Genomic DNA, 22,806 nt, shown 5'->3' on the forward strand with positions numbered 1-22,806 from the left:
ATCAACTCATTTCCTATGTCTCCACTTTTCTGTCTGAAGGTTTGTGATCGCTCCAGATCACCACAGTGGAGTGAGGGATTCCACTTCTCGGTTCATGACCCCTATGAAGAGATGCTCATAGTGAAGGTGCATGTCCTGAGCGTTTCACAATACTAATAAAGTTGCTCCTCTTGTCAAGAACAAGAGTTTTAAGTAACGTTGTTGATGAGTCCTATCATCTGAAGTTATCCAGTGCGTGGGACCAGCCGATGGGATCTCTGGTGCTCCCTGTGAGGCAGCTGCTCTCTGAGCCTCAGCTGGTACTGGACCAGTGGATGCATCTGGACGGAGCCTTGCCCGAAAGCGAAATCCTCCTCCGCGCCGAGCTGAAGGTGAGACAATATTTACGCTCTTAGATTTGCTCCAGTCAACTCACGTAGTGGAGACCAAGTGGAAACGTGTTGTTGGCAGATCCTAGAGACACGGCTGACAGAAGTACCACAGAGATCTGCAGCTGCTTCAAAAGAAGAAATTACAACCGCTCCCGCTGAAAAGATACTCAAACCACCCAAAGAAGAGGAAAAAAGCCCTAACACGGCAACAAACGAGTGAGTTATTCATATCTGGTTTGAAGAATGAGTGCCTTTGAATTTCTACTGCTGAACTTTATGCTCTAGTGAAAGTCAGAAATTATTTTCTAATGGGCCAATGTCTTCTCAGCTCTCCTGTTGTGCCAGTGCAACCCGAAGTCACGCATGACACTTTCCATCCTCCTGCCGTAAGTCACATCACATAAAAGGCAGTGGCAACTAGCTCCTATTCTCTGTTTACACTGTTGTGATATAATTTTCTGCCAGCCGGTGGAGGAACCAGCCTATGCAGAAGAGCCTCCGATTGAGTCACACTTTGAGGCTGAAAGAGACGTGAAGCCATGGCAAGTCCAAACGGAGGAGTGAGTCTAATCAAATAACACCCTTTTCATCATTTTGTTTCTCCATCAACTTCATTTTGAAGAAATATGTGCTACAAGGTACAGTACATGCAGTCCAATAACCAATGTTGTTGGGGTTCTTGTGTGTGTTTATAGGACAGGTTTAGGGGGTCTTGCTCAGGCCACAGTCACAGGCCTACCCACTGACCCAGCACCACAGACAAAGGTCCCAGAAATCTCCAAAGTGGGTCCCAGTCTCCCACCACACACAGTGCCGGGTCGGGACTTTGGTAAAGAGGTGGGTTTGCTCATAGTGTTAAGTGTGAAGTTAAAGAATTTGTTCTCAACAGCTGACACTGTTATTTTTATGTACAGAAGTTGCCTAAAATTTTGATGAATTCATGTCCAGTGGATATTAAAAAAGTGCAACTAAAGCTTTATTGGACCCTTAACTATCTATTTATAAACCTAATTTGTTGTATGAGAAAAGGCCCACCGCCCAGTTACCAATGGGAATATACAGCATGATAATAAATGAAAAATTAGACCTGAAACTGTCACACAGTAAAAAAATACAGAATATTTTAGAACTTTTTATTTAATGTGACTGCGTTCCAATTAAATGTATGATTGTTGTTCTGAGTAAACAGTGATGTCAATTAAGACTCTTGGTTTGTCCCTAATCATTTAAAAGAAGAAGAGCTAAGAAGAAGAATCACCATTTCCTATAAATCTTTTACACCTAATTTAACCTCTGCAGTTATCCCTAACGCCACTAGCACTGAGCAATCAGGCGCATAGACTAGAGTAAGGTACTACATCCAACAGAGTCGGAAGCTATAGTTACAGTAACCAGGGATTAGTTGGCAGCTCAGATGTCTTGCCCTTGAGCACCTAGGCCTTGACTGAAAGCAGGCAGAAAGATAACTCATCTTTTACAAGCCCACAATTTCCACCAGTTAGGAAAACAAACCAGCAACCTTCTGATTGTAAAGCTTCTCTCTCAGACCATTGTTCTCCCGCCGTGGTGCACGAACCACAGGCAGTACTCCAGCTACCATGACTATGGACTGGGAGCGTAATCAGCACCAGTGAAGTTTGTAGCGAACCAGCTAATGCAAAAACCCAACTAATCAAAGTCCTGTTAAGTGGTAGCTTTAAAATAACCATCCTTATGATGGTAGATGGAGAATGTAATATTACAAGAGGTGGTTCTTGTTAAAATAAGATTAAGAACTACTGTTCTAAGGTCTTTGCTGTAGCTGCTCCTAGAAAAAATAAAGTTTAAATTAAAATAATTGAATGGTGAATGGTTTAAGCGGTACTGTGAAGGTTTTGATCCAATTATTAGCTTATTTAGAGATATATTAAAGGATTCTTCAGGTCAATATCCAGTACTTGGCGGTATATCTGCTCCTTCTCCCTCTCCCCCTGGCTCTGCCCCGTCCTCTCCCTCTCTGTTTCAATGGGAAATAAAAATAATAATGCAAGAATAGGTGAACCAAGAGAGTAGAAGAATCCAGCTGTAAACAGTTGGAAATCAGGAGCTTAAATACCGAGGGAGTGGTGGAAGATGACAAAACAAAAACAGATGTGCTAATCAGGGGGAATGTGGAGCCTCTGTGGCAGAAAGAAAGCCAGGAAACTTATGGAGCAAGAGAGACTAATTAACACAAATAGAACTGAACTGAGACTCAAAGAAACAAGGCGAAAACAGATCTAAGAGAAATAAACCCAGTAGCATAAAAGGACAGAAGACAAGAATATACTAAGAATCTGAATGCATAAACTAATGTGACAAGAACATAAATGGCAGAAATTACCACAGGAATGCACTAACATAAATATCAACACAGAAGAAAACCTAAACCCTAAAACCTGGAGAACGTGATGCAGCTGGGGTTCAGCCTGTTGAACGAGGTTTTCTAAATAACTTATTTTACAAACTCTGAATGTTTGACTCCTAAATAACCTGCTGTAGCATCTGATGCAGCTATATCAGCCTCCTGTGGTGATTTAGGTGGGGCTGATCCACAATTTTCTAATCTTGAGCAGATGTGATTGTTTCATGTCAGCTTGTAAAAACTCCAGAAGCTCAAAATAAAGCTCAGCCCATCCTAAAGGATGAATAACTCATCATTTGTTGGTGTCGTTGGATTAATGTAGACTTTTGCCCAAATGAGCGGACAAAAAAAAACAAACTACAAGTTTGCATAAACTTTGCAATAAACAACCAAGCAACCATCCTATATCTTATTTTAGTGACATAAATTAAATTAAGATGAACGTTAGATTTAAATTGCTAATAATGAGGAACTCTGTGCATATTTTAACACTTCCTTTCTTCTTGCTGTAGGGGGTGCTGAGGATCCACCTGCTGGAAGCCCAGAACCTCATAGCAAAAGACAACCTAATGGGGGGCATGGTGAAGGGCAAGAGTGATCCGTATGTCAAAATCAACATCGGAGACATTGCATTTAAAAGTCATGTCATCAAAGAGAATCTGAACCCAACGTGGAACGAAATGTATGAGGTAGGCGGTTCTGTGGTTCAAATACCGCCACTTTTATTCCCTGTGCTGTGGTTGTTTTTTTTCTGAAAGTGTGTATTTCTAATGATTTCAACAGGTGGTTTTGAGTGGGCGCAGCGATCAGGACATCCACTTTGAAGCATTTGATAAGGACATCGATTCAGATGACTTCTTAGGAAGGTGTGTGCCATTTTAAGTTTTTTTATAAATGACTGAAGAAGTAGTAAAAATAAAGAAAAGGTCAAAAATGTTTCTGCAGTTGTGGCAAAACACTTTTAACCTAAACTACCTCACAAAAACAATCATAATTTATGAACTTTTACCATAATATGCACCTATGTTTGCTACAACACTCAACCTCAGCGTCTTTTACCAGGATCTTGTGTGATAGACCAACAGAAATCCGTGCATAAATGAAGAGTTAAAGTTGTGCTGTTTAGTTATAACATTGCAAGCGTTAAACATCCCACAGAGGACCTTTCAATCCATCATTTGAAAATTAACAGTGTCACAGCAATGTTTTTTTTTATTTGGTTAAATAAATGAAATAAAATGAAACCACAGACCTATCAAGACATGGCTTTCTACCCAAACCGATGAGACAAACAGCTCAGACTTCCAGATGGTTTGTTCAATGTGAGCTGAAGTTGAATTTTGTGCTACAAGCCACAGAGGGAACACAGCAAAGATGTGTGTGGAGAAAGAAAATCTTCCCTGTAAACATACCGTCCCTCATGGTGAACCGTAGTAGTGGCTGCATCATGCTGTGGGTACGCTTTTCTTCAGCATGGACAGAAAAGCTGGCCAGAGGTGATGGAGATATGAATCCAGCTAACTGCAGGTAAATTCTGGAAGAAAACTTGCCAGAAGCTGCAAAATGCACTGTCCAAGAGGACAGCAACCCTAAGCTTAAAGCCAGAGGTGCAATGGAGATTAGTTAAAAGCATATTTCAGTGTTAGAACTGCCAGGTCAAAGTCCAGACCTAAATCCCGTCGCTAATTTGTGGCAAGACTTGAAAGCAAAATCGATGTTCACACACACACTCTTCATCCATTCTGACTGAGACTGAGCTGTTTTAGGAAAAAAGGGGAAGCAACATTTTTTAGTTTCTGGACGTGTAAAGCAGGTGGCGTAATACCCGAAAAAGAGTTTCAGCTTTAATTGCAACAAAAGGTTGGTTCGGAACGGCTGAAGAGATTTGTGTTTGCAAAATAGAGAGCCGTCTCTCAGTCTCGTTTCACTTCGTAGTCACAAACCCCTTTGTGTTGGTCTAACACATAAAATCTCAACAAAATACATTGGGGTTATTGGTCGTGGTGCTGTTATATGTGAGAAAAAAGAACTCCTTTGTAAGGCACTGTAAAATCTTGTTTTCCTGTGTACAGATTCACTGTTGAGCTAAAGGAAGTCATCAGTTCACAGTACAAAGACCAGGTCAGGCAGTAACTCATGATCCTTAGACTCATCTTGTGATCTTGTGAAATCATCTGAACTTTGTGTTGTTACGCCCTTTAATGAAGGGTGTTGGCCTGCCGCTTTATCTCTCCGTCTTTCTCTCTCTCTCTGCTGCAGTGGTTTACGCTGAAAGACGTGAAATCTGGACGAGTTCATCTGATTCTTGAATGGGTGCCTACTGTGCCAAACCCAGCAAGACTAGAACAGGTCGGCCCTCTCTGTCGCTTTAATAATCCTCCACCACTAGTGGACGGCCTTTTAGAGTCCATCGTCGAGAACCGCGCCGACAACATAAACAAGTCGCCCTGCTCCTTGTTTCCAGGTGCTGCAGCTGCAGACTCTGCAGTCATATAAGAACAAGGCTGTTCCCTCTGCCGCTCTGCTCTTTGTCCACTTGGAGAGAGCGCATTCGCTACCAGTGAGTCAGCTGTTGTTTATCTGATAAAGACAGAAGAGGGAATTTTGTGTTAAACGTAACGTCGATCTTTTTTTTGTTTTTGGTACAGTCTAAGAAGAGCGGCAAAGAGCCCAAAGCAGGTGTTGAGCTAGTTCTGGGTGAAACAAGCTACAAAACCAAAGTGAGACTCCTGAGACTTTCTCGTGTCTGCTCGGAGTCGTACATCTTCATCCAGTAACGCGTCTGTCTATCATCCCTCCTCAGCTGTGTGACCGGAGCGCTGATCCCCAGTGGACTGAGTCCTTCTACTTCCTCGTCCATGACCCGAAACGTCAGATGCTCGTGGCAAAGGCGAGCGTTTTCACATCTGATGAGATTGCCAGTTAATAGGCTCCCATTCAGCTGAAACTAACCGGCCCTCTCATTGCTGCGCAGCTGTCCAGCGGCTGGGACCAGCCGATGGGATCTCTGGTGATCACGGTTAAGGAGCTTCTAGCTGCGCCCCAGCTGGTCCTGGATCAGTGGTTTCATTTAGATGGAGCCTTACCTGACAGTCAGGTCCTACTGAGGGCTGAACTGAAGGTGAGGACATGCATGCTTCATCTGGATGCGTTTAGCTATGCTGGCTATCACTGATGGTATTATTTTGTTTCCAATAGATTCTGAGCTCCAAGATGGTGGAAATGATCGATTCGGGAGCTCTGCCCTGTTCCGCCCCTACGCCTGGAAACGGGCAGGTGAAGTTGTCTCTGTTGTACTCCTCCAAGGACAGAAAGCTTGTTGTGATCGTCCACGCCTGCAGGTGTGTGCTGAAACACTTGCGGTCGGCTTGTGTCTGTTATTTTCATTTGATTTTTTTTTGAGATCTGAAGAGAAGGTACCACACAGGCCAGTGTTTTTAGAGGTTGCAAGTAGTAGATGTTATGTTTTGTCCCAGAACATAACAGGTCTCATTGAGCTCACTTAGAGAACCTCAGATTGGCAATGAGAATGTGGACAAAAGAAATGTAAAATGCAGTGAAAGACACACTGCATCATTATATCCTACTAACAGGTACCAGAAACATCCAGTTTCTCATTCTTACCAGGAGAATGTTGAAAATTAAAGTACAAAAAATCTTATCTAATAGATTTGTTGAAACTGCTTTGGTTTTTATGTTGTGGTATCCATTGACACGCCTCAACCCTGATCCTGTTCCCCAGATGCAAAACCTTCAGCCGATCCGGAGTCCGTCAGATACGTCGTTAAATGTAATAGAATCAATCAGATGTAAATGGTTGCAAAACTCAGACATGTTTAAACATGCAGTAAAATCACATTATACATTTAGTCGGTGTAACAACTCTCTCACCAGCGACGTTCTAAAGGCTGCAGTGTCTCCTATGGTTCTTGCTATTCTTCTTTTACTTGACAACAACTTTCATATACTTTCTCCCAACCAGAGCATCTGCTTTAATATTGCGCTCTGTCAACCACAATAATGACAACACATCATCTAAAACATTCATGGCTTTATGATATGATATGATATGATATGATATGATATGATATGATATGATATGATATGATATATGATATAATATGATGAATTTATATTTATATATTGTCCCAAAGGAAATTTGTCTTGGGTACAGACTCTAGCTGCTACATTTTCCAAACTATGTGTCACACTGCATTAACACATAAAAACACTACTATAGAAATTCCATTATAAGAGAATAAATAAATACATAAAGAAGCATGTTACATTACATTCACAATAAAAATACATTAAAAATGTATAAAAACCCTTCTTTAAAAAATCTGTTATAAGACATAATGAATACATTTAAAAAAGCATGTAAGTTTAGGTTAAAATTTTGGATACCATTGCCTATTCCACTGTTACTGCTTGATACTGTTTATCGCTTTAATGGAAAGTGGAACAAATGAGTTCTTACAGCGGTTCAGTCTACAGGCAGGGACTCTAAGACGTCGACCTGAAGGAAGTAACCGATACTCTGAATAAAGAATATGGGTGGGATCTGAGATGATTTTCTGTGCTTGTCTGGTTATTGTTTCATTGAAGATGGTCTGAAGTGAGGGGTGCTGCTTGACTCCCATCCACTTCATAGCTCTTTGAGTAAGGCAAGTAAGTTTGGCCTTCATTTGGACAGACAGGTTACCAAACCAGGCAGAAATGCCGTACCTAATGATGCTCTCTATTGCAGCACTGTAAAAGAGCAGCATGACTGTCTGACTGACACTAAAGGCCCTCAACCTGCGCAGAAAATGTAGCCGCTGCTGGACCCTGTTGCAGACATAATCAACCTGAGCAATCCACGATCATTTATTGTCAATTTGTAATCCAAGATATTCATAGGAATCTGCCTGGGCAATTAATTGATTATTATTTGCTTCTAAATATAAATCGGACTCAGCAAACAGAGCTACCCTCTCAGATAAGCTCACATCCTGCTCCTGCTGAGGATGTTTTTGTGCAAACAGACAAATAAGGGTTGGGTTGATTACTTTTTGCTCTGTGCACAGAGGCCTGGCGTCCCAAGGCAAGGATGCTGTTGACAGCTACGTCTCCCTCATGCTGCTGCCGGACAAAAGTAAAGCCACCAAGAAAAAGACGGCCGTGAAGAAGAGAGATCTCAACCCGGAGTACAATGAAAGGTACACGCATTATCTCCATGTTATCTCTGCTGCCGTTAACGTTTCTTAACCGTGTCCTCATGTTTTGGTCCTATCTTTTAAGGTTTGAGTATGATCTGCCTGAGGACGAGGCCAGATTCAGACGCCTCAGCGTGTCGGTGAAAAATAACTCTGCCTCTTTCAGGAGCCGGGACGTTATTGGACAGGTCAGTCTGAAACAGCATCCATGCTCAGCTTTATCTCCCCCAGTGTCACCCTAAATGAATGGTAACCCAAAGACAAGACTGTACAGACAACGTGATGGGACTGCTCCGCAAAACACGCGAAAAACACTAAATATGAACAGGAAGAATATTCACTTATTCTACATTTCATATGTTTTTGTTCATGTTTTCATGCACTAAATACATGCATAATCACCGTTCACAGCTGCTGATTTGTTCTTTTAGGTGCAGATTGAGTTGGGCCAGATGGACCTAAAGTCTGGAATCACTGACTGGTGAGCAGAGTCTTCTGAACGTAACCCAAACTCTGTAAAAAAAAAAAACCCTGTATAAAACCATTTAGAAGCTGAATCAGGGATTTGTAAATCAACTCATGCTTTTATATGAATGCACCTTCCCTACTCTGCACCTTCGTGTATGAGCCGATGTGACGAGTGAATTTCTCCATTGTGAGATCAATAAAGACTATCTTATCTTATCTTAATTAAAATAAGATTTTACTACATGTCCATAACCTTTAAACTATGCTAATGAAAACTGAAACTAGACCATAACTCACTGGGTTAGTTTCCCTAATCCTTTTGATAAAATATCAGTTAACTGTGTTCATATCTATTATCAATGTTGGATTTTTTTTTTTTTTTTTTTATCAAATGTCTGCCTGTTTTTTTGTTACAGGTTCACTCTGACTGATGATGCTGAATAGCTGCCTTGCTCGCTCACTTTGAGAGCTTAACGACTCACCTCTGCTGTTACACTCACTGATGCCTTGTCTTTCCTGCCTTTGCACCACTGTTGCAGTTTTACCTGCAGCCACCCAGCTCACTGTGTATTTACATGAAGTTTAAAGTGGACTGCGCCGCCTAAATGTCCACGCACCAAAGATAATTGAAAGACGCAGTTACGTAGAAAGAAAGAAACTGAGTCTAAAGATGGAGCTGAGAAAGGGAATAATGAAGAGACCTTTGAAGAACTTTGTTTACTTTTGATTTTTTTTTTTCTGTTGGAGAATTTTAAAGTAGGAGAGTTTCCTGTTTGAAGGGCAGAAATGTTTTATATCCTTTAAATAATGTGTCAATGCCATATCAGTGTTTTAGAATTTAGTTTAAGAGAAGCTTAAAGTGGGAATTATAATAGTTTCACCACACTTTGCCATCTAGCTTGACTCTAATCATGTTCTACACTTGCTTTTATTTTTTACAGTTTAGCCCGTTTGCGTCACATGCCTTTTTTTATATGTTTGTGTGTATATTTGCAAAAAGTTCAGATCAGACTGAATCCTGATTGCTGAATGAGGATTAAAAAATAAACGTGTTTTCCAGCTTCAAACTTCAAACTTGGGATATTTATTTCTGATATTCCTATATGTTAATCACAAACATCACTGAAATGAATAAAACTGCAGTGACTTATGTTGCATTGGAAGAGACAGTTTACTGACACGCCCTGAAACACCACCTCTGGTATATCTTTAATTTAACACTAGAAAATTCTGTACATTTCTCTTTTAAACAAAGACTAAAAGAGAAATGTTCTAACAACTAGGCCACCACCCCCTACTATGACTGAAGTCATAGTAGGGTTTTTTTCTTTGCATAAAGAAAAACATTCCCAGTGGATGATCTAAATAATAAAGGTAGTATTATTGACTTGGCAAACTATATAAAAACAAAATATTCCATAACTACTCATCCATTTGGTCAAAGAGTAAACATTAACATTACAATGGCTGAAAAATAAGTTCCTCTTCACATCTTTTTAAAGATACAGGAAACACACGTTTGAGACAGCAAATAAAAATTAACGTCAATCTAAACGAAAGGCCTTGTCTTTTACAACATTATTATTCAAATACAGAATAATAATGTTTTAAAAGACAGGGCCTTTCGTTTATCCCAAATTTATCCTAATTTTTATTTTTCAAGTGTAAGGATTTTTCATTTTAAAACAATGGTTTATTCTTAAAAACTATTTTTTGCTTCCAAATTTAAATTTGATTGCACGATTTAATTTGTTTAACATCAAAGGTGAATGAAAAGAGCAGCTATACATATAAATATAAACTCTTGCAAACTAATTGGAAATCTGTGGTTTTCGCTCTGGATCCACGAACAGACATTTTATCTTCCAGTTTATTTAAGTTAAGTTTATCATTGCGATTCTTATCATTGCAAGAGCCATAATACATGAAAGAAGCTTTACCCAAGCTCTCCCCGTTTAGACTGCATAAGGAATAAAATACTCCCCAAATCCATAATGAAAACGTCTACCGCCAAACATCTATCATGTCTTTCTTTTTTCACTTCTTTCTTTTTATTGTCCTTTCTGTTTTTAAAAAATCAAAAAATAAAATACTATTTACAATAAAAAAAGAACACACAAACATGTAGGATTTTCCCTTTTCTCCCTGATACAGGGTGTGCTGCACACGCAGCTCTATGTTCAGCCTGTCCTCAGATGTTCCAGGTCTATGCGTCTCTGTACGTCGTCAGCAGCCTTAATAAAGTTTTAGTGGGAATAATAAAAAAAATCTCGTCACGTTCATACTGTCTTGCTGTGATTGTTAGACGGAAACGGACTCCAACATGAAGCCAAAAGTTGCACAAATGGCAACTTCTTCAATTGAAAGCCAAAAAAACACAATTGGAAGGCTTTTAAAGGCAACTTTAAGAAAAGGCGACGAATGGTAAGGATCAGAATTGTCTTACGCTGTTTAACTAAATATATCTCTGTCACGGATGCTGGTTGTTTCCCCTGTTGCTCATCTCTGTTTTTGGCCGTTTCACTTTGTCGGGTACAAAATAGATCCGTCAGCTGCGGGACTTTTCTTAACACAAACAGGTGTTGTGTCGAGGCGAGCTCCACCGCTCAGTCCTGCTCTGCAGTCGACAGACTGCGCTTCTATACACTGGTTTATGCATAGACGTCATATACGTAGCCTATATAATGTCTATGGGTTTATGGGCTCGGGCGGTTGCTTTCAGGCACACCTCCTACAGTAGAATATCTATGTTGAAATATACAGTAAAGAACCTCAAAAAAATGCCACTAAGGTCATACTCAATACATACTAAACAGCACCGTCAGAATTTTTTTAGTAGGTACTAGGTTTAGCGCCCCTAGTGGCTAAAAGTTAAATGGTCCTCCTTTAAGGGGGCCATGGTTCAAGTGCCCCTCACTGTAGACCGGGGGAAGCAACAAAGCTGAACACCCTTAAGCAGTTCCTTTGGTATTCACTTTTGACATTCATAAAAAGGGAAATATAAATAGAGCTTTTTAAATATGTATATATAACACATTGTTATTACAAAAGCAATGGTTGATTTAGTTCAAATAGGCGCTATATCAATATGGGCCCTCTGGCTGTTAGGGGTTCGTTAGAGAGACAGCCTTGGGGGAAAATTTGTCTCTGTTGAGGCTGTTTTTTTGTTTTTTAAACCGCTCTGTAGCACTAACCTGAAAGTAAAAGTCTAAAAGGTTTGCATCCGGGATGTGTGGGGTCTGCATAGATGTTAGCTACCCTTTCCTGACCATAGACCAGTACAAGTCCAGGATTGAGGACTGTCAGCCCTATTAATCCTCTTTGCAGATCTAATTGTTCGTTATAGTTTGGATCTGTCCTCTTTTGTGGATGAGCCAAACCACACAGTGATGGGCGACCCTAGGACAGACTGCATAATGGTGATGTTGAAAATGAACAGCACTTTCTGAGGAAGGTTGTGCTTCTTGAGTTGCCGCAGGGAATACAGTCTCCGCCGGCCCTTCTTCTGAACTAACAATAGTTAGTGAGAATAATAATTAAAAATTATGAGCTAATTAATAATATTAGTTAAAAGAGCTGTAAGTTATAATGACACTTAGTGGTTAAAATCCATACACAGTGCCTTTCACGGAGACCAGCCACTTGCTCTATAAAAATATAGAAAGGAAGAACAAAACAAACTAAAATATTAAAACATAGACAGAAATAAATGCATTTAAAAACTTTAATAAATAAAGTTGACAATTATAATGAAAAATAAATAAGTGAGGTGATTAATAAAAAATTAATAAATAAATAATCAAAACAGATATTTACATTTGTCTCATTGTATAATTGAATTGCTGTTTACAATTATTTGTTTGCTGTATTTGTGTGTATCTATTTTATCCGAATCAGAATCAAGTTTAATCGCCAAGTAGGTTTGCACATAGTTACAAGGAATTTGACTTGGTGATGATTGTGCAGACAGAAATAAGAATACAATAAAATAAAGTACAATTGAATAAAATCAATATATATACAGAAGTAATATACATTCAGTAGACTGTGCGTTAATGTAACGCAGAAGCTTGTAAGTAAGCGAGAGACAGTGTCCAGAGTCACAGGCGGCTCTTGGCCTTGTTCATAAGACCGGTAGCAGATGGGAAAAAACTGTTCTTGTGGCGTGAGGTTGTGGTCCTGATGGACCGCAGCCTCCTGCCAGAGGGAAGTGTCTGAAATAGTCTGTGACTGGGGTGCGAGGGATCAGCCACAATCTTCCCTGCACGCCTCAGAGTCCTGGAGGCATGAAGGTCCTGGAGAGATGGAAGATTGCAGCCAATCACCTTATGCTTATATATTTATTGAGCATGTATTTATTTCTGTATGTATTTCTTTTGTTTTTTTTAACATGTCAGAGTCAGTCCTTCATAAATATCAACCTTATGGCTGATTTTCCATGAGCCCCTTTACAAAGTTTGTGTTGATGGGCTGGTAACTGAAGGAGATGGTACATGGGAGACAAAGTCAAAACTGGTCTTCTTTTCCCATATCTGCAAATGCAGAGGGAGTTGGGTCGGGTGTAATATTCTGTGGTGGCACATGGACCATATGCCACTACAACACGTTACCATATGATACGGTTTACTACACCAATTCTCATTACACTGCATCTTATCATTTCACTCCTCCCTCTTTTCTGTCTTCATCATCTGCAAATCAAATTTACATGCTGAGCATTCAGAGAAGAAAACCTCATGGTCTTTTGAGTTGTATGTTAGCTAATAACATATATTTTGACCTAGGTACCTCATCGACACCCAGTGGTTCAAACAATGGAAGAAATATGTGGGATTTGATACCTGGGATATGTACAATGTTGGGGATCGTAGTATCTATCCAGGACCTATTGATATCTCTGGGCTGTTCTCTGGTAAGGAGTTCTTTAATTTGACCTTTAGTAAAGAAAATAAATTCTCTCCAAGTGTCTGTTAGACTAAAACAAGTTTAATTTATTTTTCTCTCAAAGACCAGGTGACTCAGGCCCTGAAAGAACACCTAATAGATCAGATGGATTATGTCCTCGTACCCACGGATGCATGGAATAAGCTTGTCAGCTGGTACGGCTGCCTTGAAGGACAGTCACCCATTGTTAGAAAGGTACTCCTATTAAATAACTTGTTTTTTTTCTGCTTCTATTATGACGATTTACCCCAAAGCATCAAATGTCTTTATAATATTCTATTTTGTTAAGGTAATTGAACAGGGCATGTTTGTGAAGCACTGTAAGGTGGAAGTCTACCTGCTTGAACTCAGCTTGTATGAAAATAACAACATGGAAAAGGTTATCAAACAGCACTTTAGTAAGGCTGATACTATAGGTAAGAAGTAACTCGTGATTCCTGTGTGAAGCGATGGCAGCGTAGATTTCTACCCATACATGTGTTGTTTTTTTCTTTACCCAGACACTATAGAGAAGAAGATGCGCACGTTGTTCAGTATCCCTACAAAGAAGGAGACCCAACTCTGGAGTAAATACCTCAGCAACATCTATGAGCAGCTGACCAACCCAAAGTGCACTGTGCAGGATGCTGGTCTTTTCCATGGACAGGTGATTTAGACAGAAAGCTTTGATAAAGCAAAGAGCATCACGACATATTAACTTATTTGGACTCTCTGTAACTACGTATTTTATTCAAAAACTTTGCAAAAATAAACAGGAATATCTCATATATACTAATGCAAAATACTGCTTTACATTTCAATTATTAAAATTTGTGGTGGGAAGTTTGTACTCTTATGCAAAAAAACAACAACTCTCAAATGTGGAGTTTACTGGTGTGGTTGTCGTCCCTTCCTATAGAGATCACACAAAGATTGCACCATTGTATTTGATTAACTTAATTGTAACTAACAAGTTCATATCTGACATGTTGCTCTTGCCTGTTGGTTAATGCTGAATATAAAAATAAGTGATCCAAGATTGTCTTCAATTCTGTGTTTTCCTGCAGCTGATTGGGATTGAAGTGAAGAATGAGGATGGCACTTGGCCAGGACACGTTTTACATCCCAAGTAATAAAACCTCTTTTGAATATATAGTTGTAAAGGTTTTTGTCATTTAGAGCATCACGCTAACTAGGTGTTGTTCAATAAACACTATTCAGGGTTTAAGATCGGCTGTCCTAATTTGCTTTTCTGAGGCATTTTCCTACTCATGCTCTCCAGATCCAGTCCACCTCCACCAGAGAAAAGAACCACCCAAAAACTTCCCTTAAACCCATCATTTAGTTCATCCCCACCATTTGCCATCAGCAACAACAGTCCTGGTTATGCTTTTAACAACAGCCATCCCTCCAGCAACAGGCAAGGAATAGTTTTCATTGTATGTAATGTGCTACATCTATTTTCAGATTTTTTGTGTGTATTGCCCCAAAAATCACAGATTATATATACAACAGATATTACAGGATTAATGTTTTTGTTGCTGCCTTTAAGCCAAGGGCACTACCAGTGAATTTGTCAAATAAAATAAAATCTAACTACTGCAACAACAAACATATCAGTTAAAAGCATCATACACAACCCACCCCTCCAAAGTTATTGGTACAGTGAGGCCAGTTTCTTTAATTTAGTTATAGACTGCAAGAAAACAAGAAGATCCGACAGGAGATCCAAGGTTTTGTTTTTTGTTTGCAAGCGTTTACATCTTGATCTGAGGAATAACTCAGATGATTTGAAGAATATTAATGAAGCAACAGATGAAGCTATGGAGGTCCAAACCATAACATTATCTCCACTGTGTTTCACAGGTAAGCCTGTCTTTCTCCAACATTTAAATTAGACTTTTGCTGTTGTAGGTCAGTTAGCATCCTGCTAATAATCTTTATTTGCTAAATGCCACAGATATATTTTTGAATATTGTTTTTTTTTTAACTTCCAAGTTTTTTTGTTTTTTTTTTTTACATTTTTGCAGTTTGTAGAATTGTCTGTATGACTTGGGTCAGATGTTTTGGATACCTTTCCATGATCTTCTTACATTAGTTTGCTGAAACTTTGGCCCATTCCTTCATAGAGGACTGGTGTCTCTGTGGCTGGTTTATAGCCTGCCAGGATCCATGTGTGGCATTGAATCTTACGCTTTCTTGTAGTTCAGTCTCGAGTGAATTATCTGTCAATCAATCTGGTGTTGTTGCAAGTTCCAATCTGGGCCTTGGTCATACATTGACCCATTTCTCTTCTTCTCTGCTAATATTTCTGACAGTCTCTTCATTGTAGTGCAGAGTTTTGTACCAATACTATTGGTTGTTCTTGGTGTCCTTCATGATCATTGATTCCAACCTTAGGTCAACTTGTCTGGATATTTCCCACTTAATAGCATCTTGTTTCTTTAAGCAGTCTGTCTGGATCATTGTAGGGCCTGGTACAAGCCAGCTCTGCACACTTGAGACATAAACCTGGATGTCTTCTGCTGTGATGTGTACCAGGTCTTGCTCTGGGAGATTGCTGGAATACCCACAGAATACCAATGCACTGCAAAATACCAATGCCAAAAGGCTGGAGGAGCTTTTAGCACTTCCAGCCAAGGGGTGTGGTACGCTGGAAAAACTCTTTCTCCCACGTGCTTCTACAGCGTTGTTTAGTTTCATCTTTGGAGGCACACCTTTGATGTAGCTGTGTAGAACCTCTCTACTATTCCCTTGGCTTCTGTTTCTCTAGTGTACTTCTTTACTTGGGTGTCTGGAGTTGTGAGGCGTTGCTTGGCAGTCTCCAGATCCTCTGGTACTGACGGGTTGGGAGCATTAACTGGGAACTTCTTGCTTCATTTGACTTTTTTTTTATTGCCCTGACAGCTGGCTTTTATCTCACCATGTTACATTGATTTTAGCTTCCAGCCTTCAGCTTCATGAGGAACTGTGTTCCTTATGACCTGCATTGTACACGTTGTAGCCGAGCATCTCAAGAATCAATGTAGCCAAGGCATAAAGTAACTTATTGGTCTCTTTGGGGAAGTAAATGGGTTATATGAAGAGTACTTCACTGACAACTTCTCGTAGATTAGTAGAAGGTCCTTTATTATTTCTTAGCCTTGGCAAACAAAGAGGGTCCAAGATTTCCAGCTCCATAGTGATTTATGCTCTTAGCTTAGTTGTCCTCTTGTTCAGTTCATCTTTGCAGCTTATTACTCACTCTCTGTGGGGATGATGATATATTCTCCCCAAAATGTTGTCCCGGCTATCCCCAGCTAAAGCGTCTCTGTTGTACCTCATCAACCTCTAGTTGTGCTTGTAGTTTCCTCATGTTTTGTAGTAGAGCAATATTAACCAATGGGAATTTTTTAAATAACCTCTAACATTAATAATGTTGTTTTCCCCTCTACAGTTGATGTTTTTTGTTTTTCTCTTTGTTTTTATTGTTTTTATTTTTTGAAGGAAGGAGACCAACATCACTTCAGCAAAGGTCCAGGAAGATAAACAGCCCAAGGAGGTTGAGGCCAATGTATGCTTTGTCCCATTTTGTTCCAATAATTGTAGTCCAACAAAGCAATATTTCCAACAGCATCTTTGCTGAGACAGAAAAGTGCTTTAAGTGTGTTTTTAAAGTATTTTTATTTTGTAGTTTGTTGTTTCTATTTAGCTTCTTTGTTCAATTGTAGTATAAATCAAAATTATTTTAATATATTTTATTTATTAGTGAATGTGAGTTGTGTGTATTTCTGAGATGAAAACCTAGAAATGTGACAGTCACAAAAAGCAAGAGCAAATGAGATAGTTGCATTCAGGTGGTCTTGGTAAATTATAGTAAAGTTGACTGTCAGGAGAATAAATGCAAAAATACAAGGTGGATGTAACTTGGACGGATGGTCATTGAAATCCTGAGATTGTGTCTATATTTATAGATGCGCAGACAGAAGGGACCACTGAATACTTAAGCACAGGAGGGGGAAAATGTTAAACATGTCAAACCAATTCTAACACCAAACAATGATGACTTGAATAAATAATTTTTTTTGGGGGGGGGGGGGGGGGGGTTCACAGCTCTAGTGACTCACTTTTCAACACAGAAGGCTGACAGGAAGGGGGGGAGAGACATGAGGCAAAGGACCGTGGGTTGGAGTCGAACCCAGGTCAACCGCGCTGAGGACTGAGGATTCCGTACATGGGTCGCACTACCCGCTGCGCCACCAGCGTGTCAGATGACAACATTTCTAACGGAAAAAAAAAGCTTTCTAAACCAACCTGGTCCTATTTGTAAAAGCACTGATGTTGTTGTTGTTAAATTGTCATCTTCAGCTGTGATCAACCTCATGTTTTGGAAAGCAGAGTTAAATTTTACCAGCAACAAGAAGGCCTGATAACTCCCTGAACTCCATATTCAAGAAATCACTTAATATAGCTCGACTTGCAGTGTGACGTAGGGTGAAAGATCTCAAAAAGCAGCACATAATTCTGCGAACTAAAGGTATTCAAGAACAGGTGAGAAATATTGTCGATCATATCTATTAGTCTGAAACCATACAAAGCCATTAAGGCTTTGGGACTCCAGTGAACCAAAGTGAGAGCCATTATCCACAAATGGAGAAAGCATCAAGAGTGGAGAACCCCTCAAGGAGTGTCTGATCAAAATGACTCCAAGAGTCCATCATCGACTCTTCCAGGACTCTAGGCTCACAAAGAAACCAAAAAACATCTAAATTACTGCAGATCTTACTTGCCCCAGTTGGGAATGCAATGATCCAAAACACAATAGCAAGTCCACTTAGCAATAGTTTAAACTGAAAAGGTTTTGAAGTAAAAACATGAATCCTCCTTTATGTTAATCATGAAAAAATCTTCCATGTCAAGGAGAAAATACACCAGATGCGTTACAACACGTAAGCTCAGCAAAGCAGCATGCGCGCTACCTACGCATAGCTTTCCGTTTTGATCAGTGAAGATATTTACGCAAGATGCGTAATATGTGCGTTTATCGTTACGCAACGCCTAAATTATTTTGAAGTTCTAATATCAGGCGCATATAAGCTTCTGTTTGGCAAGGACTAACCATGAAAACAACATCCTGTGTCAAAGTTCACTTCCAACAGTGTTCCAAAATAATAGTCGAGGCTCAGTGTGGCCACAGGATGGTAGAAGTCATCTAGTTGCTGCTGATTGATGGGACACACCCATTGTCAACTAGCAGAAGGAAGGCCCAGGAGCGCCTTCTACTTGGTGCTCTTTCCATGTGCTGAAAGTTCTTTTCTGCACAGAAACACGTAGCTGTGCAGCATACTCTGCAGCATCTAGTGTAAATGTACACTTTTAAAAACGTGTATAAGCCGTGCCGCAGTAAATATACTGAAGCAGTGTTTTTACTGCTACAGAGTTACCAGTTGTGTCGTCTAATAACTTGTGTAGGTATCAATAAACAGAATCTATTAGTATTTATCTACTTATTGTCAGGATTTGTTTACTGATGAACTCAGACCACACACACAGGACTAAGATGAGAGTCTTTATTGAAAGGAAGGTTGGTGGTGGATGAGGTAACCGGGGAGGCTGGACTGCAGAGGATCAGGGGGCAGATGATGGCAGGGGCTGACGGCTGGGAAAGAGAGTTCTTGGAACCAGAGGCAAGCAGCTAAGTCCACAGTTCGCCACCGACCAGCCAGAGCACCGCAGTAAGAGTCCAAAGTTCGGTGCAGAGCACAGCAGCAGCCCCTTCAGCACAACAGAGAGCAACACCAGAGCAAGGCAACAGGATAACCAAAAACAGGTGGCAAATCTTACTAGGAGCTGAGGTGACAGGGTTCCAGTAGCAACAGGTAACACGAGTAGACAGGAGTTGGGTAGAATGATGACGGACCGGCAAAGGCGTGACAGCAGAGCGAGGCTTAAGTAGGGAGGCTGGCAGGTGAAGTGAGTCTGGCTAATTAGTGGCTGGCAGGTGTGACTAACTGCAGTAGAAGGCTGAGTAGGAGTGGTAGGAGGAAACTGAACTAACCAAAACAAAAGCCAGAACCTAACTAAACCCAGACAGGAGGAAGAACTGAAAAATAGTAAATAAAAACCCAAATCAAAACTGAACCCAGACACTTAATTGCTGTTTTCTGTTGCAGGACAAAGTCCTCCCTGAGAAACAAAACAATATATTTACCCCAACAGCAGCAACTCTTTCTCCTACAAAAGTTGAAGGTGCAGGTCAAGAAACTCTTCTTCTGCCAGTGGACCACTTTTGGTACATGAGCCACGTCTACAAAGAAGAAATCAAACACATTGAAAGGAAGAATAGAATAAAAATTGTGTCACAAATCCATGTGACGTTTCAAGCTGAACAGGAAGATGGCAGACCCGATGAAGCTCTCTGTGAGTTCACAGAGCTTTTGCAGAGCTGCTCAGCTGAATCAGGCGATGCAGTGATTCCTCTCAAGTTTGTAGATCCAGATCAGTGGAGCGATGCATTGAAAGTCATCAAGAGCAGCGACGACAAGCTATTGCTCACTATGTCATCTGAAGAAGTTATTGTTTGTGGTCCAAGGAAAAGCCAAGAGGAATTTAGTGCAGTCCTGAATGCAATGCAGAAGACTCAGCTTCCAATTAACAAGACAGCTGTCACATCAACCGCACAACCGACCCAAGCCTGTGGTGAAACTTGGTTGGATGGCTTACTAAAGCACTGCAGCCAGGATTCTCCAAGGAAAGTGTACTGCAAACAAGCTTCACTGATTCCACCGACAGCACAGCAGAAAGCTGAAGCATCTAGCAAGATGGAATCATCCGGGGACAGTAAGGATGATCTCTGTCCAATATGTTTGGATAAGTTTATCACAAAGAAGCAACTGAGGTGTAAACTCACATTTTACAATGAGTGTCTGGAAGGATCAGTAAAACACACTGGAACCATATGTCCTGTATGCAAAGATGTGTTTGGTGTGATGGAGGGAAACCAGCCTGATGGAACGATGACGTGGAACTGCCGTCCTTCATCCCTCCCAGGGTTCTCGAGCTGCGGCCATATAGTCATCACCTACATGATCCCAAATGGAAAACAGACGGTAAAACCCTTTATTGTTAAGAAACAAATTTAGTGCCGCAAAACAGTTGTTTTATTACTGCTGTGTTTGAGTTAACTGTGCGTTTCGTTCTGCCTGAAAGGAAAAGCATCCTAATCCTGGACGGCCATATCAGGGGACCAAAAGAACAGCTTATCTTCCGGACAACGAAGAGGGCCAAGAGGTGCTGAAACTGCTGAAAAAAGCCTTTGACCAGAAAATGATTTTCACTGTTGGGACGTCCAGAACAACCGGGTTGGACAACCAGGTGATCTGGAATGACATTTCTCACAAGACATCCATGACAGGAGGACCACAGAAGTACGGTTGCTGAGCTTGATATGTTATCTTTCATCTTCTTTGATGTTTTCTTTAAAGCTGTATGTCCCTCTTTTTACATTGTGCCTTCACAGTTTTGGATATCCTGACCCGGATTACCTGAGCCGAGTGAAGGAGGACCTGAAAACTAAAAGCATTGAGCGACTCTGACAGAAAGAAGGCTACTTATGTCATTATTACAAAAAAAAGAAATTAATGTAATCAATACATAAATTACTGGAATCATTTTGTTTTCTATATTTTTGTCATATTTTATTATATGCACAATTTTCTATTTAAATGGGACCTGAAAGATATAACGTTTTTATAATGAATGAATAATCAATCGGTTTTATAAATTAGCCAACCCTGCTGAAAATACTTTGTAATAGTCTCGGTAAAACTGAAACACTGAATGCAACTAAAATCAAGTTGGATATTGATGATTTCATGAAAAACATATCCCATAATCTGTATCTTCTAAAATAAACACTGGATTATGAGGTGAGGATTCTTTGTTTTAGATACACTATACTGTCAAAACTATTCACTATGTCCTCCAAACCAGTGAATTTGGGTTTTTCCAATCACTTCTACAGGTGTATAAAAACCAGTACCTCTATGACTGCTTCTACAAACATTTGTAAAAGAATGGGTCTCTTTCAGAGTCTCAGTCAATTCCAATGTACCATGATTTAACATGTGCAATAAGTCCAGATGTTAATTTTCCTATCTTCTAAATATTGTACAGTCAACTGTTGGTGTGGAAGTGATTGGGAATGATACGTAGCAACTCAGCCACAAGGCAGAGGGTCATGTGAAATCACAAAGCAGGATCAGAGGATGCTGAGGTCTATAGTGCTCAGAGCTCACTAACGTTCTGCAGAGTCAATAGCTACAGACCTCCAAACTTGAAATCTAATGGAATGGATTTTCATGGCTGAGCAGTTGTATCCAAGAAATCGGCTTGAATAGTGCTACTTCAGAGGAAGAATGGCATGGAGCTTAAATGCTGCAGAAGTAGTCTCCACGTGTCTCATTTCTGTGCGGAACCTACGCGTGTCAATCATAAAGCATAAACTTTACACACCATCAATTGAAATGCAAAGTATTGAATGCAGTGGCATATAGCCTGAGAGTTCTGAACATTAGACCAGTTAAAATAAACTGTTATTGCTTCAGCATACCAAGGCATTTTAGGCAATGCTCTGCTCCTGATGTTAGGGAAACAATTTTGGGATGGACTTTACATCAATCGATCAAAGTATCTTTATTGTCAACTCCAACATGTTCCAGCATGACTGTGCAACAGTGCCAAAGCAATGCCAATCAAAAAACAAATGTGTTTTAAGGGAAGATCTTGACTGGCCTGTACGGAGTCCTGACCTCTACCTGACAGTACAGTAATGAGATTAATTTGACCAGATGCCAGGTCTTCCTGTCCAACATCAGTGTCTGACCTCACAAATGCACTTCTGGAAGAATGGTTAAACAATCCAGAACCAAACTCCTATACCTCTTAAAAGCCTTCTCAGCAGAGATGAAGCTGGTTTAGCTGAAAAGGATGGACCAACATCATAATACAAATTATGATTAGAAATACAGGATGTCATTCATGTTCATGTATTTGTGAGGGAAGATAAACGATTACTTTTTACAATACAGTGCATAAAGACATCAAGATCAGACAATCAATACTGTGTAATCTTCAGGGAAAAACTTGTTTTTAGGCCAACTATCAGTGTAACCTTTTGCATACATAAAGAAACAAGCATGGAAACCAGTTAGAAGGATCTGTAAATTATAGTCTAAATGAGTGAATATGACAGAACATAGCTATGAAAACCAATTAATTTATTCACATCTACATCAATTGGGTTTGCAGTACTGGTTGCTTTGTACTCAATGGCTTTTGATATGAAATAGTGGAGGATCTTTCTCCAATTTGTACTTGCCAGGATTACATTTTGAATCACTTTGACAATACCAACGTCATTTTGTATCATACTGATTATCGGGAAATGTATTTTATTTAAAACGAAATTTAGTTGTTTAATGTC

The 22,806-nt window shown here is 40.0% G+C and overlaps 3 protein-coding genes across 5 annotated transcripts in view; all 3 read left to right on the top strand.

The window, feature by feature from the left end:
* Nucleotides 1-9,494, top strand: part of esyt1b (extended synaptotagmin-like protein 1b) — a 28,861-nt gene extending 19,367 nt beyond the window's left edge. The window contains exons 34-52 of the mRNA XM_036151580.1: nt 40-126; nt 225-371; nt 451-587; nt 700-757; nt 837-931; nt 1,067-1,208; nt 3,267-3,443; nt 3,538-3,620; nt 4,827-4,875; nt 5,014-5,103; nt 5,219-5,314; nt 5,403-5,474; nt 5,558-5,644; nt 5,729-5,875; nt 5,953-6,095; nt 7,824-7,955; nt 8,038-8,140; nt 8,384-8,433; nt 8,837-9,494. Coding sequence (XP_036007473.1) covers nt 40-126; nt 225-371; nt 451-587; nt 700-757; nt 837-931; nt 1,067-1,208; nt 3,267-3,443; nt 3,538-3,620; nt 4,827-4,875; nt 5,014-5,103; nt 5,219-5,314; nt 5,403-5,474; nt 5,558-5,644; nt 5,729-5,875; nt 5,953-6,095; nt 7,824-7,955; nt 8,038-8,140; nt 8,384-8,433; nt 8,837-8,864 — 1,923 coding nt within the window. The 3' untranslated portion in view covers nt 8,865-9,494. The remainder of the gene's footprint in view (nt 1-39; nt 127-224; nt 372-450; nt 588-699; nt 758-836; nt 932-1,066; nt 1,209-3,266; nt 3,444-3,537; nt 3,621-4,826; nt 4,876-5,013; nt 5,104-5,218; nt 5,315-5,402; nt 5,475-5,557; nt 5,645-5,728; nt 5,876-5,952; nt 6,096-7,823; nt 7,956-8,037; nt 8,141-8,383; nt 8,434-8,836) is intronic.
* Nucleotides 9,495-10,731: 1,237 nt separating this feature from the next.
* LOC105937016 (ubiquitin carboxyl-terminal hydrolase 4) lies at nt 10,732-18,395 on the top strand. 2 transcript variants are annotated; one of them, XM_036124723.1, is made up of 9 exons: nt 10,732-10,844; nt 13,205-13,332; nt 13,429-13,559; nt 13,654-13,780; nt 13,865-14,010; nt 14,411-14,472; nt 14,626-14,763; nt 16,830-16,896; nt 17,436-18,395. In XM_036124723.1, exons 1-9 carry the CDS (start codon nt 10,744-10,746, stop codon nt 17,439-17,441), a joined length of 906 nt encoding a protein of 301 aa, XP_035980616.1. In that variant the 5' UTR covers nt 10,732-10,743; the 3' UTR covers nt 17,442-18,395. The 2 variants fall into 2 exon arrangements, with proteins under 2 accessions (XP_035980616.1, XP_035980617.1); XM_036124724.1 differs by lacking the exons at nt 13,654-13,780; nt 14,411-14,472; nt 14,626-14,763; nt 16,830-16,896; nt 17,436-18,395 and having other exon boundaries at nt 13,865-13,974.
* A 1,062-nt stretch (nt 18,396-19,457) lies between these two features.
* LOC118556663 (E3 ubiquitin-protein ligase DTX3L-like) lies at nt 19,458-20,992 on the top strand. 2 transcript variants are annotated; one of them, XM_036124722.1, is made up of 4 exons: nt 19,460-20,162; nt 20,298-20,431; nt 20,532-20,749; nt 20,842-20,992. In XM_036124722.1, the coding sequence occupies exons 1-4, from the start codon at nt 19,619-19,621 to the stop codon at nt 20,915-20,917; spliced, it is 972 nt and encodes a 323-aa protein (XP_035980615.1). In that variant the 5' UTR covers nt 19,460-19,618; the 3' UTR covers nt 20,918-20,992. The 2 variants fall into 2 exon arrangements, with proteins under 2 accessions (XP_035980614.1, XP_035980615.1); XM_036124721.1 differs by having other exon boundaries at nt 19,458-20,431.
* The last annotated feature ends 1,814 nt before the right edge of the window (nt 20,993-22,806 follow it).

Source organism: Fundulus heteroclitus, chromosome 20 (genome assembly GCF_011125445.2).
Source record: "Fundulus heteroclitus isolate FHET01 chromosome 20, MU-UCD_Fhet_4.1, whole genome shotgun sequence".
Taxonomy (NCBI): domain Eukaryota; kingdom Metazoa; phylum Chordata; class Actinopteri; order Cyprinodontiformes; family Fundulidae; genus Fundulus; species Fundulus heteroclitus.

What these genes read in the sequence shown, in the direction of transcription:
- LOC105937016 (XM_036124723.1), top strand. Translation starts at nt 10,744, where the DNA reads ATGAAGCCAAAAGTTGCACAAATGGCAACTTCTTCAATTGAAAGCCAA. An exon ending in TTAAGAAAAGGCGACGAATG is followed by an intron (nt 10,845 to 13,204) that starts GTAAGGATCAGA and finishes ATTTTGACCTAG; the next exon opens with GTACCTCATCGACACCCAGT. An exon ending in CTGGTCTTTTCCATGGACAG is followed by an intron (nt 14,011 to 14,410) that starts GTGATTTAGACA and finishes GTTTTCCTGCAG; the next exon opens with CTGATTGGGATTGAAGTGAA.
- LOC118556663 (XM_036124721.1), top strand. Translation starts at nt 19,619, where the DNA reads ATGAGCCACGTCTACAAAGAAGAAATCAAACACATTGAAAGGAAGAAT. An exon ending in TCCCAAATGGAAAACAGACG is followed by an intron (nt 20,432 to 20,531) that starts GTAAAACCCTTT and finishes TCTGCCTGAAAG; the next exon opens with GAAAAGCATCCTAATCCTGG. An exon ending in ATGACAGGAGGACCACAGAA is followed by an intron (nt 20,750 to 20,841) that starts GTACGGTTGCTG and finishes GTGCCTTCACAG; the next exon opens with TTTTGGATATCCTGACCCGG.